The sequence below is a fragment of the Bos taurus genome, chromosome 27 (assembly GCF_002263795.3).
Source record: "Bos taurus isolate L1 Dominette 01449 registration number 42190680 breed Hereford chromosome 27, ARS-UCD2.0, whole genome shotgun sequence".
Taxonomy (NCBI): Eukaryota; Metazoa; Chordata; class Mammalia; order Artiodactyla; family Bovidae; genus Bos; species Bos taurus.
In genome coordinates, this window is record NC_037354.1 from 38,592,924 (window position 1) to 38,607,849 (window position 14,926).

Here is a 14,926-nt window from a genome sequence, read left to right on the forward strand (position 1 = left end):
AAGAACACGAGTGGGTTGCCATTTCCTTCTCCAATGCATGAAAGTGAAAAGTGAAAGTGAAGTCGCTCAGTCGTGTCTGACTCCTAGCAACCGCATGGACTGCAACCCATCAGGCCCCTCCATCCATGGGATTTTCCAGGCAAGAGTACTGGAGTGGGTTGCCATTGCCTTCTCCGTACTAGTATGTGAGATGAGTGCAATTGTGCGGTAGTTTGAGCATTCTTTGGCATTGCCTTTCTTTGGGATTGGAATGAAAACTGACCTTTTCCAGTCCTGTGGCCACTGCTGAGTTTTCCAAATTTGCTGGCATATTGAGTGCAGCACTTTCACAGCATCGTCTTTCAAGATTTGAAATAGCTCAACTGGAATTCCATCACCTCCACTAGCTTTGTTCGTAGTGATGCTTTCTAAGGCCCACTTGATTTCACATTTCAGGATGTCTGGCTCTAGGTCAGTGATCACACCATCGTGATTATCTGGGTCGTGAAGATCTTTTTTGTACAGTTCTTCTGTGTATTCTTGCCATCTCTTTTTGATATTTTCTGCTTCTGTTAGGTCCATACCATATCTGTCCTTTATCGAGCCCATCTTTGCATGAAATGTTCCCTTGGTATCTCTGATTTTCTTGAAGAGATCTCTAGTCTTTCCCATTCTGTTGTTTTCCTCTATTTCTTTGCATTCGTCACTGAAGAAAGCTTTCTTATCTCTTCTTGCTATTCTTTGGAACTCTGCATTCAGATGCTTATATCTTTCCTTTTCTCTTTTGCTTTTTGCTTCTCTTCTTTTCACAGCTATTTGTAAGGCCTCCCCAGACAGCCATTTTGCTTTTTTGCATTTCTTTTCCATGGGGATGGTCTTGATCCCTGTCTCCTGTACAGTGTCACGAACCTCATTCCATAGTTCATCAGGCTCTCTATCAGATCTAGGCCCTTAAATCTATTTCTCACTTCCACTGTATAATCATAAGGGATTTGATTTAGGTCATACCTAAATGGTCTAGTGGTTTTCTCTACTTTCTTCAATTTCAGTCTGAATTTGGCAATAAGGAGTTCATGGTCTGAGCCGCTGACTGCATAGAGCTTCTCCATCTTTGGCTGCAAAGAATATAATCAATCTGATTTTGGTGTTGACCATCTGGTGATGTCCATGTGTAGAGTCTTCTCTTGTGTTGTTGGAAGAGGGTGTTTGTTATGACCAGTGCATTTTCTTTGCAAAACTCTATTAGTCTTTGCCCTGCTTCATTCCATATTCCAAGGCCCCAAATCCAAGCTATTGATAGTATTTCTTCTCCAGTCTCCCCCATTCCAACACACCACCCAGCTGCTCAAGCCAGCTTCCTAGGTATCAATCTCTGGGCCAGGGTTCTAGATTCAGGATCTGAGTCTGGGACCCACAGTTTACTAGCGGTGTCACCTTGGACATGTGACTCACCCACTTGTGGGCTCCCTTTGTGTGCCCATGAGGCTGGGATGGCAGAGTGCCCATCCGACAGGACCAACCTGTGCGTTACATGAGACGCCTCATGTTCTGCATGGGGACAGCCTGGCCTGGAGTGAGTGGTTAGTCCATGTTAGCCCTTACAGTTATGCTTGGTTTCCTCCTTTCCCTTTTTCCTTAAACCCAATTTATCAGAAAGTTTACATAGGTTCTTCCTTTAAAATATGTTTCACATTTATGTACTTCTGTTTCCATTGCCATTATCTGGCTTGAAGCTTTCATAAATTCTAGTTTATACTTCCAACTGGTGTCTCTGATTCCTCTTGACTTACTCCAATCTATTTCCCTTATTTGTTGTTCAGTCATTCAGTCATATCTGGCTCTTTGTGACCCCATGGACTGCAGCATGCCCGGCTTCCCTGTCCTTCAGTATCTCCCAGAGTTTGCTCAAACTCATGTCCACTAAGTCGGTGATCTACTTCAACCATCTCATCCTCTATCACCCCATTCTCCTCCTGCCCTCAATACTTCCCAGCATCAGGGTCTTTTCCAGTGAGTTGATTCTTCATATCAGGTGCCAAAGTATTGGAGCTTCAGCTTCAGCATCAGTCTTTCCAATGAATATTCAGAGTTGATTTCCTTTAGGGTTGACTGGTTTGATCTCCCTGCAGTCCAAGGGACTCTCAAGAGTGTTCTCTAGCACCACAGTTCAAAAGCATCCATTCTTTAGCATTCAGCCGTCTTTATGGTCCTACTCTCATATCCGTACATGACTACTGGAAAAGCCATAGCTTTGACTATACGAACCTTTGTTGGCAAAGTGATGGAAAAATTTCCTTTATAACAACCATATAATTTTTTAAAAGTGTAAATGAATGACCTTTTGAAAATGTTAATGAACCACCATAGGTTTAAAACTGTCCAGTGACTTCCCTTCGAGCCTTTCCTTGGCCTGCACACCCTGTGGTTTTGGCCCCTGCCTCCTCTTCAGTGTTTGTTCCTCCTGTGCTGTTGCCTGGTCCATCTCTCCACCTGGACGTGTGCCCGCTGTTCTGTGATGACCTTGGTCCCCCTCAGTTGTTGGGGTGACCTGGTGCTGTCATACTTAGAGACCACCGTGTGTGACCCTCTCTCTGCCTACATGTATGTTTCTGTCCTTTCTCAGCTCTCATCCTTCTCGTATCTGCAGGTATTGGTTCCTCAGTGAGCCTTTTCTAACCACCCCACCTAAATTAGGCCACCAGGTTCCTCCTTTATCAGCCTGAAGGTCCCTGAACACATCAAAAAGTTAATATTGCCTGTCCACTGGGGAAAAGAATAATTAACAGCCTGTGGTTATAAAACATGCAATTCCAAGAAGAGTGTGCACCTTTTCCAGAAAGAATAATTTTACATGTTGTGAACATTAAGTGATTATAGAGCTATTTTAAGAAACTGCTAGAGCTATTTTAAGAAACTGCTATCTTAAAACTGTTCAAAAAGGTCTCTGATATTGGTATTCAAGGACAGCTGTCCACTAAACCTGTCTGCAGAGGGTGAAGGTGCGTGCTAAGTCGCTCAGTTGTGTCCGACTCTTTTGACCACATGGACTGTAGCTCACCAGGCTCCTTTGTCCATGGTATTCTCCAGGCAAGAATACTGGAGTAGGTTGCCATTTCCTCCTCCAGGGGATCTTCCCGCAGAGGGTGAGGAGATATTCATAACCTAGCCACGGGCCTCCTGACTGCTATCAATCATTTCTGCTCCAAAAGATAAAACAGACATCATGAAACTCCCCTCTTTGAAGTAGCTGCCTGATTTCTGATAAAACTCTTCATGCTCCTCTCTCCGAAAGTGAGTGGTCAGTTGCTGCTCGGACACGAGAAGGAAGATGTCTCAGAATTAGAAGACAGAGGTCGAGTGTGATAATATCTGTATCCTGGTTAATTTTTGAGTTCAGAGTGAAGAGGCAGAAAGATGACTCCCTGGTTGGCCTCAGTCTCATTTCTTTGTGTTTTGAAATTGCTACCTTATTACTTATTTTTCATTAATTCTAGACCAGAGAAAGGAGGCTCTCCCGAGTTTTGGCAGCTGCTTAAAGCAGCCAGGAAGAGAGTGATGGGAATTGAAAATCATGATGTGAACCACTTTCAGTCACCTTGTAGTTTTTCTTTCAAATGCGGGATATTTAGGATTCCAGAGAACACGGGGACAGATGCTTAAATTTAGGATAACAAGTGTAAGTGGGATGCTTGGTACTCCTGTTTGCCTAAATTTAGGCAAAAAAGACCCAAATGTGGTTGCTTTTGGGGAAAGACTACTTTTTGTTGACATACTTTAGCAGAACCCATTCACAGAAGTATTCCTGCTATGGGCTATGGGTGATGATAACCCATTTGGAAAATGATGTTCCTAAAAATAAAATATAGTTTTCTCATTGCAAAAAAGTTATTAAGAATATATACTTAATTAAAAAAAAATCTACCATAATTGTGCCCTCCCAATCAAGCCCAGACTTTGCAAGTTTCTCTTGTTCCCCTACAGATGTTTATGTTTCTCTTTTTATATGGTTGTAACCTTGCTTGTGTTCTGATTTATGTCCTGTTATGTTTTTTCATGTTTCATTTTTAACGGCCATATAGTATTCTATCCTGTGGACCTGTCATAACCATTCTCTTGGTTGATTTGCTTTGTGATGTATTTTGTATGATGTATTTTTAATGATGTCTTTGTTTTGCTCTGATTTTGCAGGCAGAGACATTTGTTTGGGTTAACAATGCATCAGCACATTCCCAGAGTGTTGCCAAGGCCAAATATGAATTTTTATTTGGCAGATCTGAAGAGAAAACTCCAGATACTAGTAAGTGTTTCCCTGCCTTCCTCTTTCAGGTAACAGATAGGAAGAGATATTAAAATTTCAAATCTCAGAAGCTGAGAATTCTTCAAACCTAGAAGTGACTTGAAATTACCTACCACAGGCTACTAGAATCACGTCCTGTATTTCTGAATTCTACACTTTGAAAGATGTAGAGTTATTTGATGAATAATGAAAGCAAACAGGTTTCACAGAGGCGGGAAGGCAGTGGTGCAGATGGAGAGGTGCTCACTCCGTCGTCGATGGACTGGTATCAGTCCTGGGATCGAGGCAGGGATGGGGTACTATGTGCAGTTCAGACCTGGGCTCTTGAGCTCGACTTCTTCAGTGTGAACCTAGCCTGTAACTTATGAGATGCGTGGCCCTGTGTGAGTTGTCTAAGCTCTTTTTGCCTCAGTCTTCTCAACTGTCAAATGGGATTATAGTGATACATATCTTGGAATTCTTCTGAGGATTAAATAGATTGATGTATGTAAAGGTCTCAGAACTGCGCTTGACATGTAATAAATGCTTTATGAGTGTTTGCTGCCATTATTATTTATTGTGATCATCATCATATTCCTGACCTTTGAAGCTGATGTTTCGAGAAAGTACAGTCCTTACTCTCCTCAGCTCCATCACTGTCTGATACTGACTTCCGTTTTGGGTAGACAGGGAATCTGACCTAATGTAGCTATGGTTCAGTTGAAGAAGTCAAATGATAGCTGTTCATTTTGACTCATATGTTAGATAAGATTATATAATGGGCTCCATAATATCTGGGGATAGCAAGAATGCAGTGTATATTAATAATTTACCTTTTACCTTAATAATGAATATTTCTTAGATATTTCAGTAGTTGGAGACTCTTAATGAAGTCTTAAATGGCTAAATTATTAAAATATTCTTTTATTTTGTAGCATAAATACTGTTCTAAGCTTGAGGTTTGGGATACTTAACCATTTATTCATTATTTCTCAGATGGGAATACTTATTGTGATCACCCCAAGACTATTTAAAACTCCTTTCTGGCATAGCCTTAACTTTGTGATTTTGCGCTGACTACACTTTTTTCTTTTTAGCTTTGATAGAACATGATTTTTCCTTCACTATGTAGAGGTAAGGTCAGAGCTCAGCATGGTCCTGTGGCCGATTGGCGGGTGGGTTTGCGTCTTCGTTACTCTTGGGTTCTGAGTAGTTTCCCAGTTTACCACAGGTGAATCAAAATGACATTTGAAACCTTCTGTTCCTTTTGCCCTGGTAGAAATGGTTGGTATTGTTAGTTTCTAGTGTGATGTTATTTTTCAGGGGTTTTAGTGTGCATGCACTTATTAAACAAATCTATGTAATGAACACTTCTTATGTGCTACTCACCCGTGCTGGGGACTGTCAGGGTGCAGAGAAATAGAAGACAGTCCTTGCCCCCTGGGGGCTAATTGTTTGGTCAGAGCAAGGCAGTGGTCACTTCAGCTGTGCTGGTGAAGGCTTCATGGAATAGGTGGAAGCTGCACTGTTCTCCAAGAATGACTAGTATTCTGGTTAACTGAGGTTTGGGGGAGGGCATTTCAGACTGGGGGAATGATGTGAAGGGTGTGGTGGCAGAAAACACAGATTGTTTGCGAAACAGGGAGGAAACTGGCCAGGTTGGTTTGCAAAGCTTATCAGTGAGAGAGAGATTTAGAAAAATAACCATTTAGAGAGGGGCAGAATCATGGAGAGTGAAGAGTTTGCATTTCATTTTGGTATGCAGAGACAAAGTGCCAAGTACTGTTTTAGAGAGATAAATCCAGATAATTGATCTGGAAATTGGAAGGGGCAGCAGAAATTGTTGCTTATTGTAGTAGGGGTATAAGATGCAAGTTTATGTTGACTTTTGAAAAGTACTTTTAAAAATCTTCAGAAAGAAATGGCACATTTTTATCACTTTAAGAATACTCTTGAAGTTTCTTTATATTGATCATCCGTCTGTCATTGAAACATGGCCCAAACTCAGAAGACCTAGGGGGACTTCCCTGGTGGTCCAGTGGTTGAGACTCTACCTGCCAATGCGTGGGACATGGATTCCATCTCTGGTCTGGGAAGATCCCACATGCTGCAGAGTTGCTAAGCCCATGCGCCACAACTACTGAACTTACATGCTGCAACTCCTGAAGCCCACGCCCCCTAGAGCCCAAGCTCTGCAACGAGAGAAGCCACTGCAGTAAGAAGGCTGTGCACCACAGCTGGAGAGTAGCCCCTGCTTGCAGCAGTGACAACCCAGAGCAGACATAAATAAATTTAAAAAATTATTAAAAAAAAAGACCATAGGGAAAGGTAGTAGACAGAATAAGACAGTGATTTTATTTGAATCTGATTGATAGGCATACCTTTTCCCACTTGTTTTTGTTTTTCCAAGTGGATTAAATAAGTGGCTGAAACTGTCTAAGTGCTGCAGAAGCAGCCTGCTGGGGAAACGGAAACGCTGACAGTGCCTGCTGAATGCATCCCCAGTATCAGTCAGGTGGTCGCCAGTAGTGATGCAGCCAGGTCAGGGGTGGTCTGTTGGTCCAGGACCCCAGTGAGGCCCGAGGGAGGTGTCCCTGCTCTAGGACAGGAGGCTTAGGCTACTTGTCACTCAGCCAGGAGTTCACATGGGCTGAGGGTGGGAGGGTCCAGAGAAGACAGTTTAAGAGGGTTTGCACAGTGTTGCTTATTGCAGGGCTTTTGCATCTGTGACAAGAGTTTAGGGTGTTGGATGGGGTATGGGAGAACGTGTGAACAGTGGGAGGAGTCCCTTGGCTGGGAATTAAGATCTGGATTCTGTGATCTGTTTATCAGTATAATGAAAGAAGAGAGTCGATCTTGCTTCTCTGGTGTCTGTTCCCTGTTACTTTCTGGGAGCTGTCGCAACTTCATGAGTGTTTCAAGGGCGAGTCCAGAGCTGACGATTGCTGAGAGGCCTTGGGCGACACGTGACTTCCTTCGTGCTGTGGCTTAATGAGGGGGTGGGGGGGGTCACCCCAGGGGTTGCCTTGCTTCTGTTCCCATCAGCTGTTGGGATATTTGTGGAGCTGCACTGAGCTGCAAGGAAAGAAAAAAGAGGTGGCACACGAGCCCCCCCGCGCCTCCCGGGCTTCCCCGGTGTCGCTCGTCTGCTCTTACTGGATGCAGGGCCTTCTCTCAGCCAGTCACACGGGGTCCACTCTGATAGGAGGGGCTTCATTTTTGGAAAGTACATTCTTTGAAGTGTTCCTGAAGCGGTATCAGATGGCTGAGGTCGGTCAGTCTTTTGGGGGAAAACCAGAGGGACGAAATGCTTGAGAAGGTCTTTGAGGAAAAGTGAGACTGTTCTTGGCCTGGGGGAGGACAGGTGACTCATGGAAGCGTATGAGGAAGCGAGGGGCCTGTGAGATGCTGAGAGCTGAAGAGTCCAGCAGTTAGGAGGTGACCAACTGCAGTAAAATAGAGACACAGACGTGTGTGCGTTTAGATCTCTCTGTCTGCGGGTATCAGATATGGGTGTGTGTGTATGTATAAAGTTGTTTAGGTCAACAGCACAATCTTAAATGACCATAATGACTGTTGAAATCACTCGGGGTAGATGGCTGCTGACCTCTACGTGTGGGTTAGGTCAACAGCACGATCTTAAATGATCATAATGACTGTTGAAATCACTCGGGGTGGATGGCTGCTGACCTCTACGTGTCGGTTTGCCTGCCCTGTGTCCCTCCCCACCTGGCACTCACTTTGGACTTTTGTCACTGTGACAAGACAGTAACTGGGTCTCTCAAGCTAAAATTCAGTATGTATTTACTGCTAAGTGAGGATGTTTTTATGGGCGGTGGGCGGGGGGAGGTATTTAATTCAAGGACTAGCATGCCTTGAGCAACAAGGTATGGTTTAAAAAATGTGAGGGCTTCCCAGGTAGCTCAAACGGTAAATAATCTGCCTGCAATGCGGAAGACCTGGGTTCAAGCCCTCCGTCAGGAACATCCCCTGGAGAAGGGAATGGCAACCCACTCCAGTATCCTTGCCTGGAAAATCCCATGGACAGAGGAGCCCGGCGGGCTACAGTCCATGCGGTCGCACAGAGTTGGACATGACTGAAGTGACTCACACACACACACAGACACACACACACACACAGAATGTGATGAAATTAGAGACCCAGCTGCCACTGTTTACCTGCTTCTTTGGACTCCAGCATTAGGTGTGAGTGAGGCTGGGGGGCTGCTCAGGACGCCAGCAGGCCTGGCCAGCTGGAGCTGGACCTGGTGGCCCTTTGTTCCTTCTTGGGCTGTCCTGCACCCAAGGGTGCGACAGGTTCTTTGGCACAAGTGATCTTGAAAGTCACTCAATCGTGTTCAACTCTTTGTGACCCCACGACTATACAGTCCATGGAATTCTCCAGGCCAGAATACTGGAGTGGGTTAGTCTTTCCCTTCTCCAGGGGTCTTCCCAACCCAGGGATCGAACCCACATCTCCCACATTGCAGGCGGATTCTTTACCAGCTGCGCCACAAGGGAAGCCCTTGAAGATCTTGAAAGGTGGACCATATTTTGATATCATTTTAACCTAATTATGTATACCTCATGGCAGATTTCTAGGTTTTTCTTCAATTAGTTTATATATATATATATATATATATATATTTTTTCCTTTTTTTTTCCTGAAAGCTTGGAAAGAAGTTGAAGTACAAAGCTATATGTCTGAGTTCTGTTACTAGTTAAACACCACCTCCCTCTGCTGGATAGAGTGTGTAACACATTTTAGTGGCAGTTCTCTAATTGTCAAGTGCTGTTTGCTTTTCCTGCTACAGATTTCCTTCAGACTTGTTCTGGAAGTCAATTAGTATGCCTTTGTTCTTTCTGCTTAATCTAATCTGAAGGTTTATAAAAATTCCAGTGGTGTACAAATATACCTTAAATCTGTGGTATTTTAATCTCATTATGATGTTACGAAATTAAAGATTTGGAATTTTCATGGTAAAAACATTCATGTTTTTGAAATAGAAATATTAACCAGCTATATTCTCAGATAGACATGCTCTGATAATAAAAATGCTTGAATATAAGGTGCATTAAATAATATATGAAAGCTAATCTGGTCTTTTTTTCCTCATATATAAATTTTGCAAAAAGTTTTGAAGAACTCAGTAGTATTGCCATAATTGAAAGACTAATATGGAAGATCCTAAATTGGCTGTTTCTGATAACTTTTTAATTGTTGCCTTATTTTGTCCTATGTTCAATTATGACTGAAAAAGTGAATGGGATATTTTCCTTAATTTTTTGGTTCAGTCTTGAGTTGGGTGTTTTATATGTGTGTGTTGTGTGTGTGCTCACTCACTCACTCCTGTCTATTTGTGACCCCCTGGACTGTAGCCATGCTCCTCTTTCCATGAGATTCCCAGGCAAGAATACTGGCGTGGGTTGCCATTTCCTTCTCCAGGGGATCTTACTGACCCAGGGATCGAACCTGCATCTCCTGCACTAGCAGGTGGATTCTTTACCCCAGAGCCACCTGGGAACACACACCTATTATGTAAAAGATACTCTGCGAGGAAATTTTTGTGTTGGTTGTTCTTTAACCCTCAGAAGAGTCCTCTGATGCTAGTTCTCCAACCCCTTTATTTCACAGATGGGGCTCAACGAGGTTTAAATAATTTAACCTCAAGTAACATGTAAATCATGGAACTGGCATGTCTGTTTGAGCATAACTTCGGAGCCCATGTCTTCCCACCCCATCCTGTAGCATCACAAAGAATCAGAGTATGATGTCCCTGTACCCCAATTGCTAGCCTACTGATTTCAGATGAAAGTGGATTGTGATTCTGACTTTGTTATTAATCAGTAGTATGATATTGAGTAACTGACTTTTCTGGCTTCACTGTTTAAAAATCTTTAAACCATGGTCTTTGTGTTACCCTGAGCATTGGGAAATGAGGTGATGGTGGTATGAATCCCTGCCCTACTCCAGTTAACCAAAGTTACCCCCTCTTTTTAAAAAATATGTATATTTTTGGCTGCGCTGGGTCTTCGTTGCTGTACGAAGGCTTCCTCTGGTTGCAGTAAAGGAGGCTGCTCTCTAGTTGCAGCGCTTGAGCTTCTCGTTGCGGAGCATGGGCTCTAGAGCGCGGGCTTCCGTAATTGTGGCACACCGGCTTAGTTGCCCCACAGCATATGGAATCTTCCCTGACCAGGGATAGAACCCATGTCCCCTGCACTGGCCGGTGGATTCTTAAATCACCGGACCCCAGGGAAGTCCAGCACCCTCTCTTTTATCTGTTTTACATATTGAGCTTCTGTGGTGACATCATTTTGAAGGCACAGTTTTTCTGCTTAAAAAAAATGAAGCTGTTGGTCAATAGGCTTTCCTGCTCATTCTTTCCTTAGGGACGTAGATCAGCACAACAGCTCCTTGTAGTTTTCCTCCGGCAGGGAAAGCAGGCGTGGCCTGAAGCACCAGATTGCTTAGTACCTGCTCCTTTCGCTTGGCAGCATTAGGGCAATGAAGTTGGAGGAAAGCAGACTCTAGATGGGCAGGGTACTGAAGCGTCTACATTTTTTACCCACTGTAATCAGAACACCCAGCCTGCCTCCTTTCCTTGCAGTGTAATTTTCAACAACCCACTTCCCACATTTCAGCACAGGGAAATTAAAATGCGAGGAAGATGACAGAAGTAAAAAATACATAAAACACTGAAACATAAATTAAAATTGCTATTTGCATTCAACATTGTAGAATTATAGGTTTCTTGGCAAGATGCAGGGTAACAGTGAGCAAGACCCGGCACCCTTTTCCATGGCTGCCTTGTCTGTGCCTCCCCCAAACATTGCTTTTCCTTATGCTCTTCATATATTGCAGTGTGCCGTCAGGCTTGGTTCACTGATAAGACAGTGGTGTCCTTGAGGCCAGGGTCAACTCTTAAACTTTTATTTCAGTGCATCAGAAACATTGCCAACTATTTAAAAAATGTTTCTGTTGGTTAAAAAGGGAGTAGGGACCAGCACTTTGGCCACCTCATGCGAAGAGCTGACTCATTGGAGAAGACCCTGATGCTGGGAGGGAGTGGGGGCAGGAGGAGAAGGGGGCGACAGAGGCTGAGATGGCTGGATGGCATCACTGACTCGATGGACGTGAGTCTGAGTGAACTCCGGGAGTTGGTGATGGATAGGGAGGCCTGGCGTGCTGCGATTCATGGGGTCACAAAGAGTCGGACACGACTGAGCTACTGAACTGAACTGAGGGACCACTCAGCGCATTGCCCAGCTGTACTGGGAAAAGCAGTTTAGAGAGCTATCCATTCCAATGACGGATTGTTAAACATCTTAAGTATGGTCCCTCAGCTGTCCCTGGAACAGCTGTGTGGTGAACTCTGAGTTAGTCCTGTCAAAATGAATACAATTGAGATTGAGACCCTGTTTTCATTTTCTGGTTAAAGGAAAAAAAAAAAAAAAGATTAGAGACTTTGTGGTGGTGGGAAGTTCCCCAGCATTCTTTGGGAGCTGAGATTTGTATAGGCTTGGTTCTTATATCTAGATATAGTGGGGGAGAAGAGGAGGGGCAGGAAATGAGTTTTTCTTGTTTAATACATTTGGTTAATTTCTACAAATAGTTACTGAGTATTTGCTATGTACTCGACACTGCTAATCGCTGATTATGAAAAGCTAATGAACTTTACAGGCAAGATAACATTCATACTTGGAGCCATTAAATAAAAGATGATGTGTGATTGAGTGCCAGATAGTTGGTGTGAATCTCATGAGCCAGTGACCAACTCCACGCTAATGATCCTGCATGGAGACAGACATAGGTTCTTATCAGGGGACAGACTGTTAAGGGCAGGAGCAGCCTGGGAGGTCAGGGGTGTGTGGTCCTCCTACTGTGTACAGTAGAGGGAGAGTGCAGCAGGGCGTGACGGCGCGCGCAGAGGCTTCTGGGAGGGACACTTGTTCGTTCTGTGCCTTGGTGACGGCGCGCGCAGAGGCTTCTGGGAGGGACGGTCCATTCTGTGCCTTGGTGACGGCGCGCGCAGAGGCTTCTGGGAGGGACGGTCCATTCTGTGCCTTGGTGACGGCGCGCGCAGAGGTTTCTGGGAGGGAGGCGCGTTCGTTCTGTGCCTTGGTGACGGCACACGCAGAGGCTTCTGGGAGGTACGCTCGTTCATTTTCTGGCTTGCAGGTTAGCCAGTGTTTGAATATATGGAAAGAATGGGGAGGATGTTCTGTTCTGGGAGGAGATTAGAGTGAAGTTGTGGAGGACGGCGGAAAGGGGCTCGGATAAAGTGGATTAAGCGGTAATCGTGAAAGTGAAACTCGCTCATTCGTGTCCAGCTCTTTATGACCCCACAGACTATACAGTCCATGGAATTTTCCAGGCCAGAATACTGGAGCGGGTAGCCTTTCCCTTCTCCAGGGGATCTTCCCAACCCAGGGATGGATCCCAGGTCTCCCACATTGCCGGCGGATTCTTTACCATTTGAGCCACAGGGGAAGCCCCAGAATACTGTAATGGGTGGCCTATCCCTTCTCCAGGGGATCTTCCCGACCCAGGAATCGAATCGGGCTCTCCTGCATTGCAGGCGGAGCTGTGATCCTGAAAGGCCTTAAATAAGTTCAGCAAGTCACCGCCACTGAAAGTGTATATTTTGAGAAGCTCTATATAACCCCTGTCAATTTGACTGATGACCTCTTTCTTTGGTGGGGGGTGTCCCCACTGTACCTTACAGTCTGTCTCTGTCATTGAACTAGTGATTCTGAAAGGCTCAAGTTTATGTACGCGTTTTTCTTTCACTAAATGTTACTGAGATCATACCTGGTTACCTTGATTGGAAACTGGTTGTTTTGGCAATTCCAAATTCTTAAATTTACCTATTCAGAGTGGGTTATTATCTCTACAGACAGTTTGATTTTAACCATTTTATAGTGTAATAGTAATGGTGTTACTGAGCCCAGGCTCGCTCCGCTCGCTGCACGACAGGCCAATAAGAGAGGAGGTGTTGAAGCAAAGAAGAGACTTTAATCAGAGAGCAGCTGACTGAGAAGTTGGCACGTTAGCGCCTCAAAATAACCATCTTATTGTGGTCTGGATGTCAGGTTCTTTTATAGATCAGAGGGAACGAAGCAATGAGGAATTAAAGTCGGAAGGCAGAATAGAGAGGAAGAGGCAGTGGGGAGGTAAAGTGAAAGGGTCTTCAGTCTTGCAAAACATCTGTAAGAGAATGGCCTGCCTTTGAAAAGGGTGTGTTAATCTCTTCTATTCACAGGTTGGTAGGGACAAGCTATCTCTGAGCTGAACAAAGGCTAAAGCTTTAGTTTACAGTCAAGCAGAGGGGCAGGATCCTCCAGGCAAGGCATTAAGTATGATTATAATAATAAAAGCAGCCAAAAGTAAGTTGAAGAAACTGTTTCCAACATGGAGTCAGAATTGAATTGCCTTCCTCCCTGCATCAATAGGGCGTGGCTGAGTGCAGACCTAAGAACCTCGGTTGCTCTGTGTCTTTAACCCGCCTCCCTCCCCCGCCCCGCCCCGCCCCGCCCCGCCCCGCCCCGCCCCGCCCCCTACCAGGTAACATGTATACATGCTGCTCAGTCCTGTCCGACTCTTTGCTACCCCAAGGACAGTATCCCGCCAGGCTCCTCTGTCCATGGGATTCTCCAGGCTAGAATCCTGTATCAGGTTGCCATTTCCTTCTCCAGAGGATCTTCCTGACCCAGGGATCGAACCTGCATCTCCTATGCCTCCTGCACTGGCAGGCAGATTCTTTACCACTGAGCCACCTGCTATTTTAAAATAGCCCCAGCTATTTTATGTTCGGTCTTCAAATTTAGATTTTTTGACATCTTGCTCTCATTGTCGTGTGCTGAGTGCAAAAGATATAAAAATTAAATCTGATTTAGCAAAGCATAGGACAGATTAGTCTTACTTAAAAGGGAATTACAGTTCAGCAGCTATGTATGTATCATTAATATTATTTACAGTGTGTGTGTATTGCTCCATTGGTGTTTAAGAACTCATTTTTATTTACGAATTTGAATTTTAAAGAGACATTTTATAATTAGTTGCTCCTGCTGATTTTCTCAGCATGGGTGTTTCAGGAGGTGGAATTGCTGCTTCTGCTGTGCAGGGTCTTGTGGTAACGTGTGTGGCTCCTCCTGAGTGATGTGTGTCTAGTCACCACGCTTTTCTTGCAGGCAGTGAAGTGAAATGAAATCTGTGTCATTGCTGTCATCTCCCCTCTCCCCTCTGATATCTTCTAATTTGGGTATAAGAGTTCTATAAAAATGGGGAAAAAAATTGGTGCCAGATCCTCCTGGTGCATTGAAATTTGAATAACTTGAATTAAAAGGAAAATTTCTTAGATGAGTAAGGTATATGAGTGCCTAACATGAAGGGGGTTTCTTAACTTCAGAGGGTCTGTGAGCCCCCAGACATTTAATGCAAAGTTTGTATAAATATTTATCTGGATGTTTTATTGGGAGAGGAGCCATACCTTTCTCAAAGAGATCCATAATGCCAAAAAAGTTAAGAACCACTTCTCTGAGTATTATATTTTCCTAGTCCTACAGATTCAACTATTATCCTAAATCAGTGACATTAAGGGGGTGTTGATAGACGTGAGTCTGAGTGAACTCCGGGAGTTGGTGATGGACAGGGAGGCCTGGCGTGCTGCA

General features: G+C 44.3%; 1 protein-coding gene across 6 annotated transcripts in view; it reads left to right on the forward strand.

Annotated features, from left to right (window-relative positions):
* PSD3 (pleckstrin and Sec7 domain containing 3) overlaps nucleotides 1–14,926 on the forward strand; it is a 596,024-nt gene that overhangs the window by 230,780 nt on the left and 350,318 nt on the right. For 4 of the 6 annotated variants that reach the window (XM_024986357.2, XM_024986358.2, XM_059882381.1 and 1 more), the window contains one exon: nucleotides 4,168–4,276. The exons of 1 other annotated variant lie outside the window; for it this stretch is intronic. In XM_024986357.2, coding sequence (XP_024842125.2) covers nucleotides 4,168–4,276 — 109 coding nt within the window. Of the gene's footprint in view, nucleotides 1–4,167; nucleotides 4,277–12,332; nucleotides 12,407–14,926 lie in introns of those variants that run through there. One more of the 6 variants, XM_059882382.1, reaches the window with a different exon arrangement.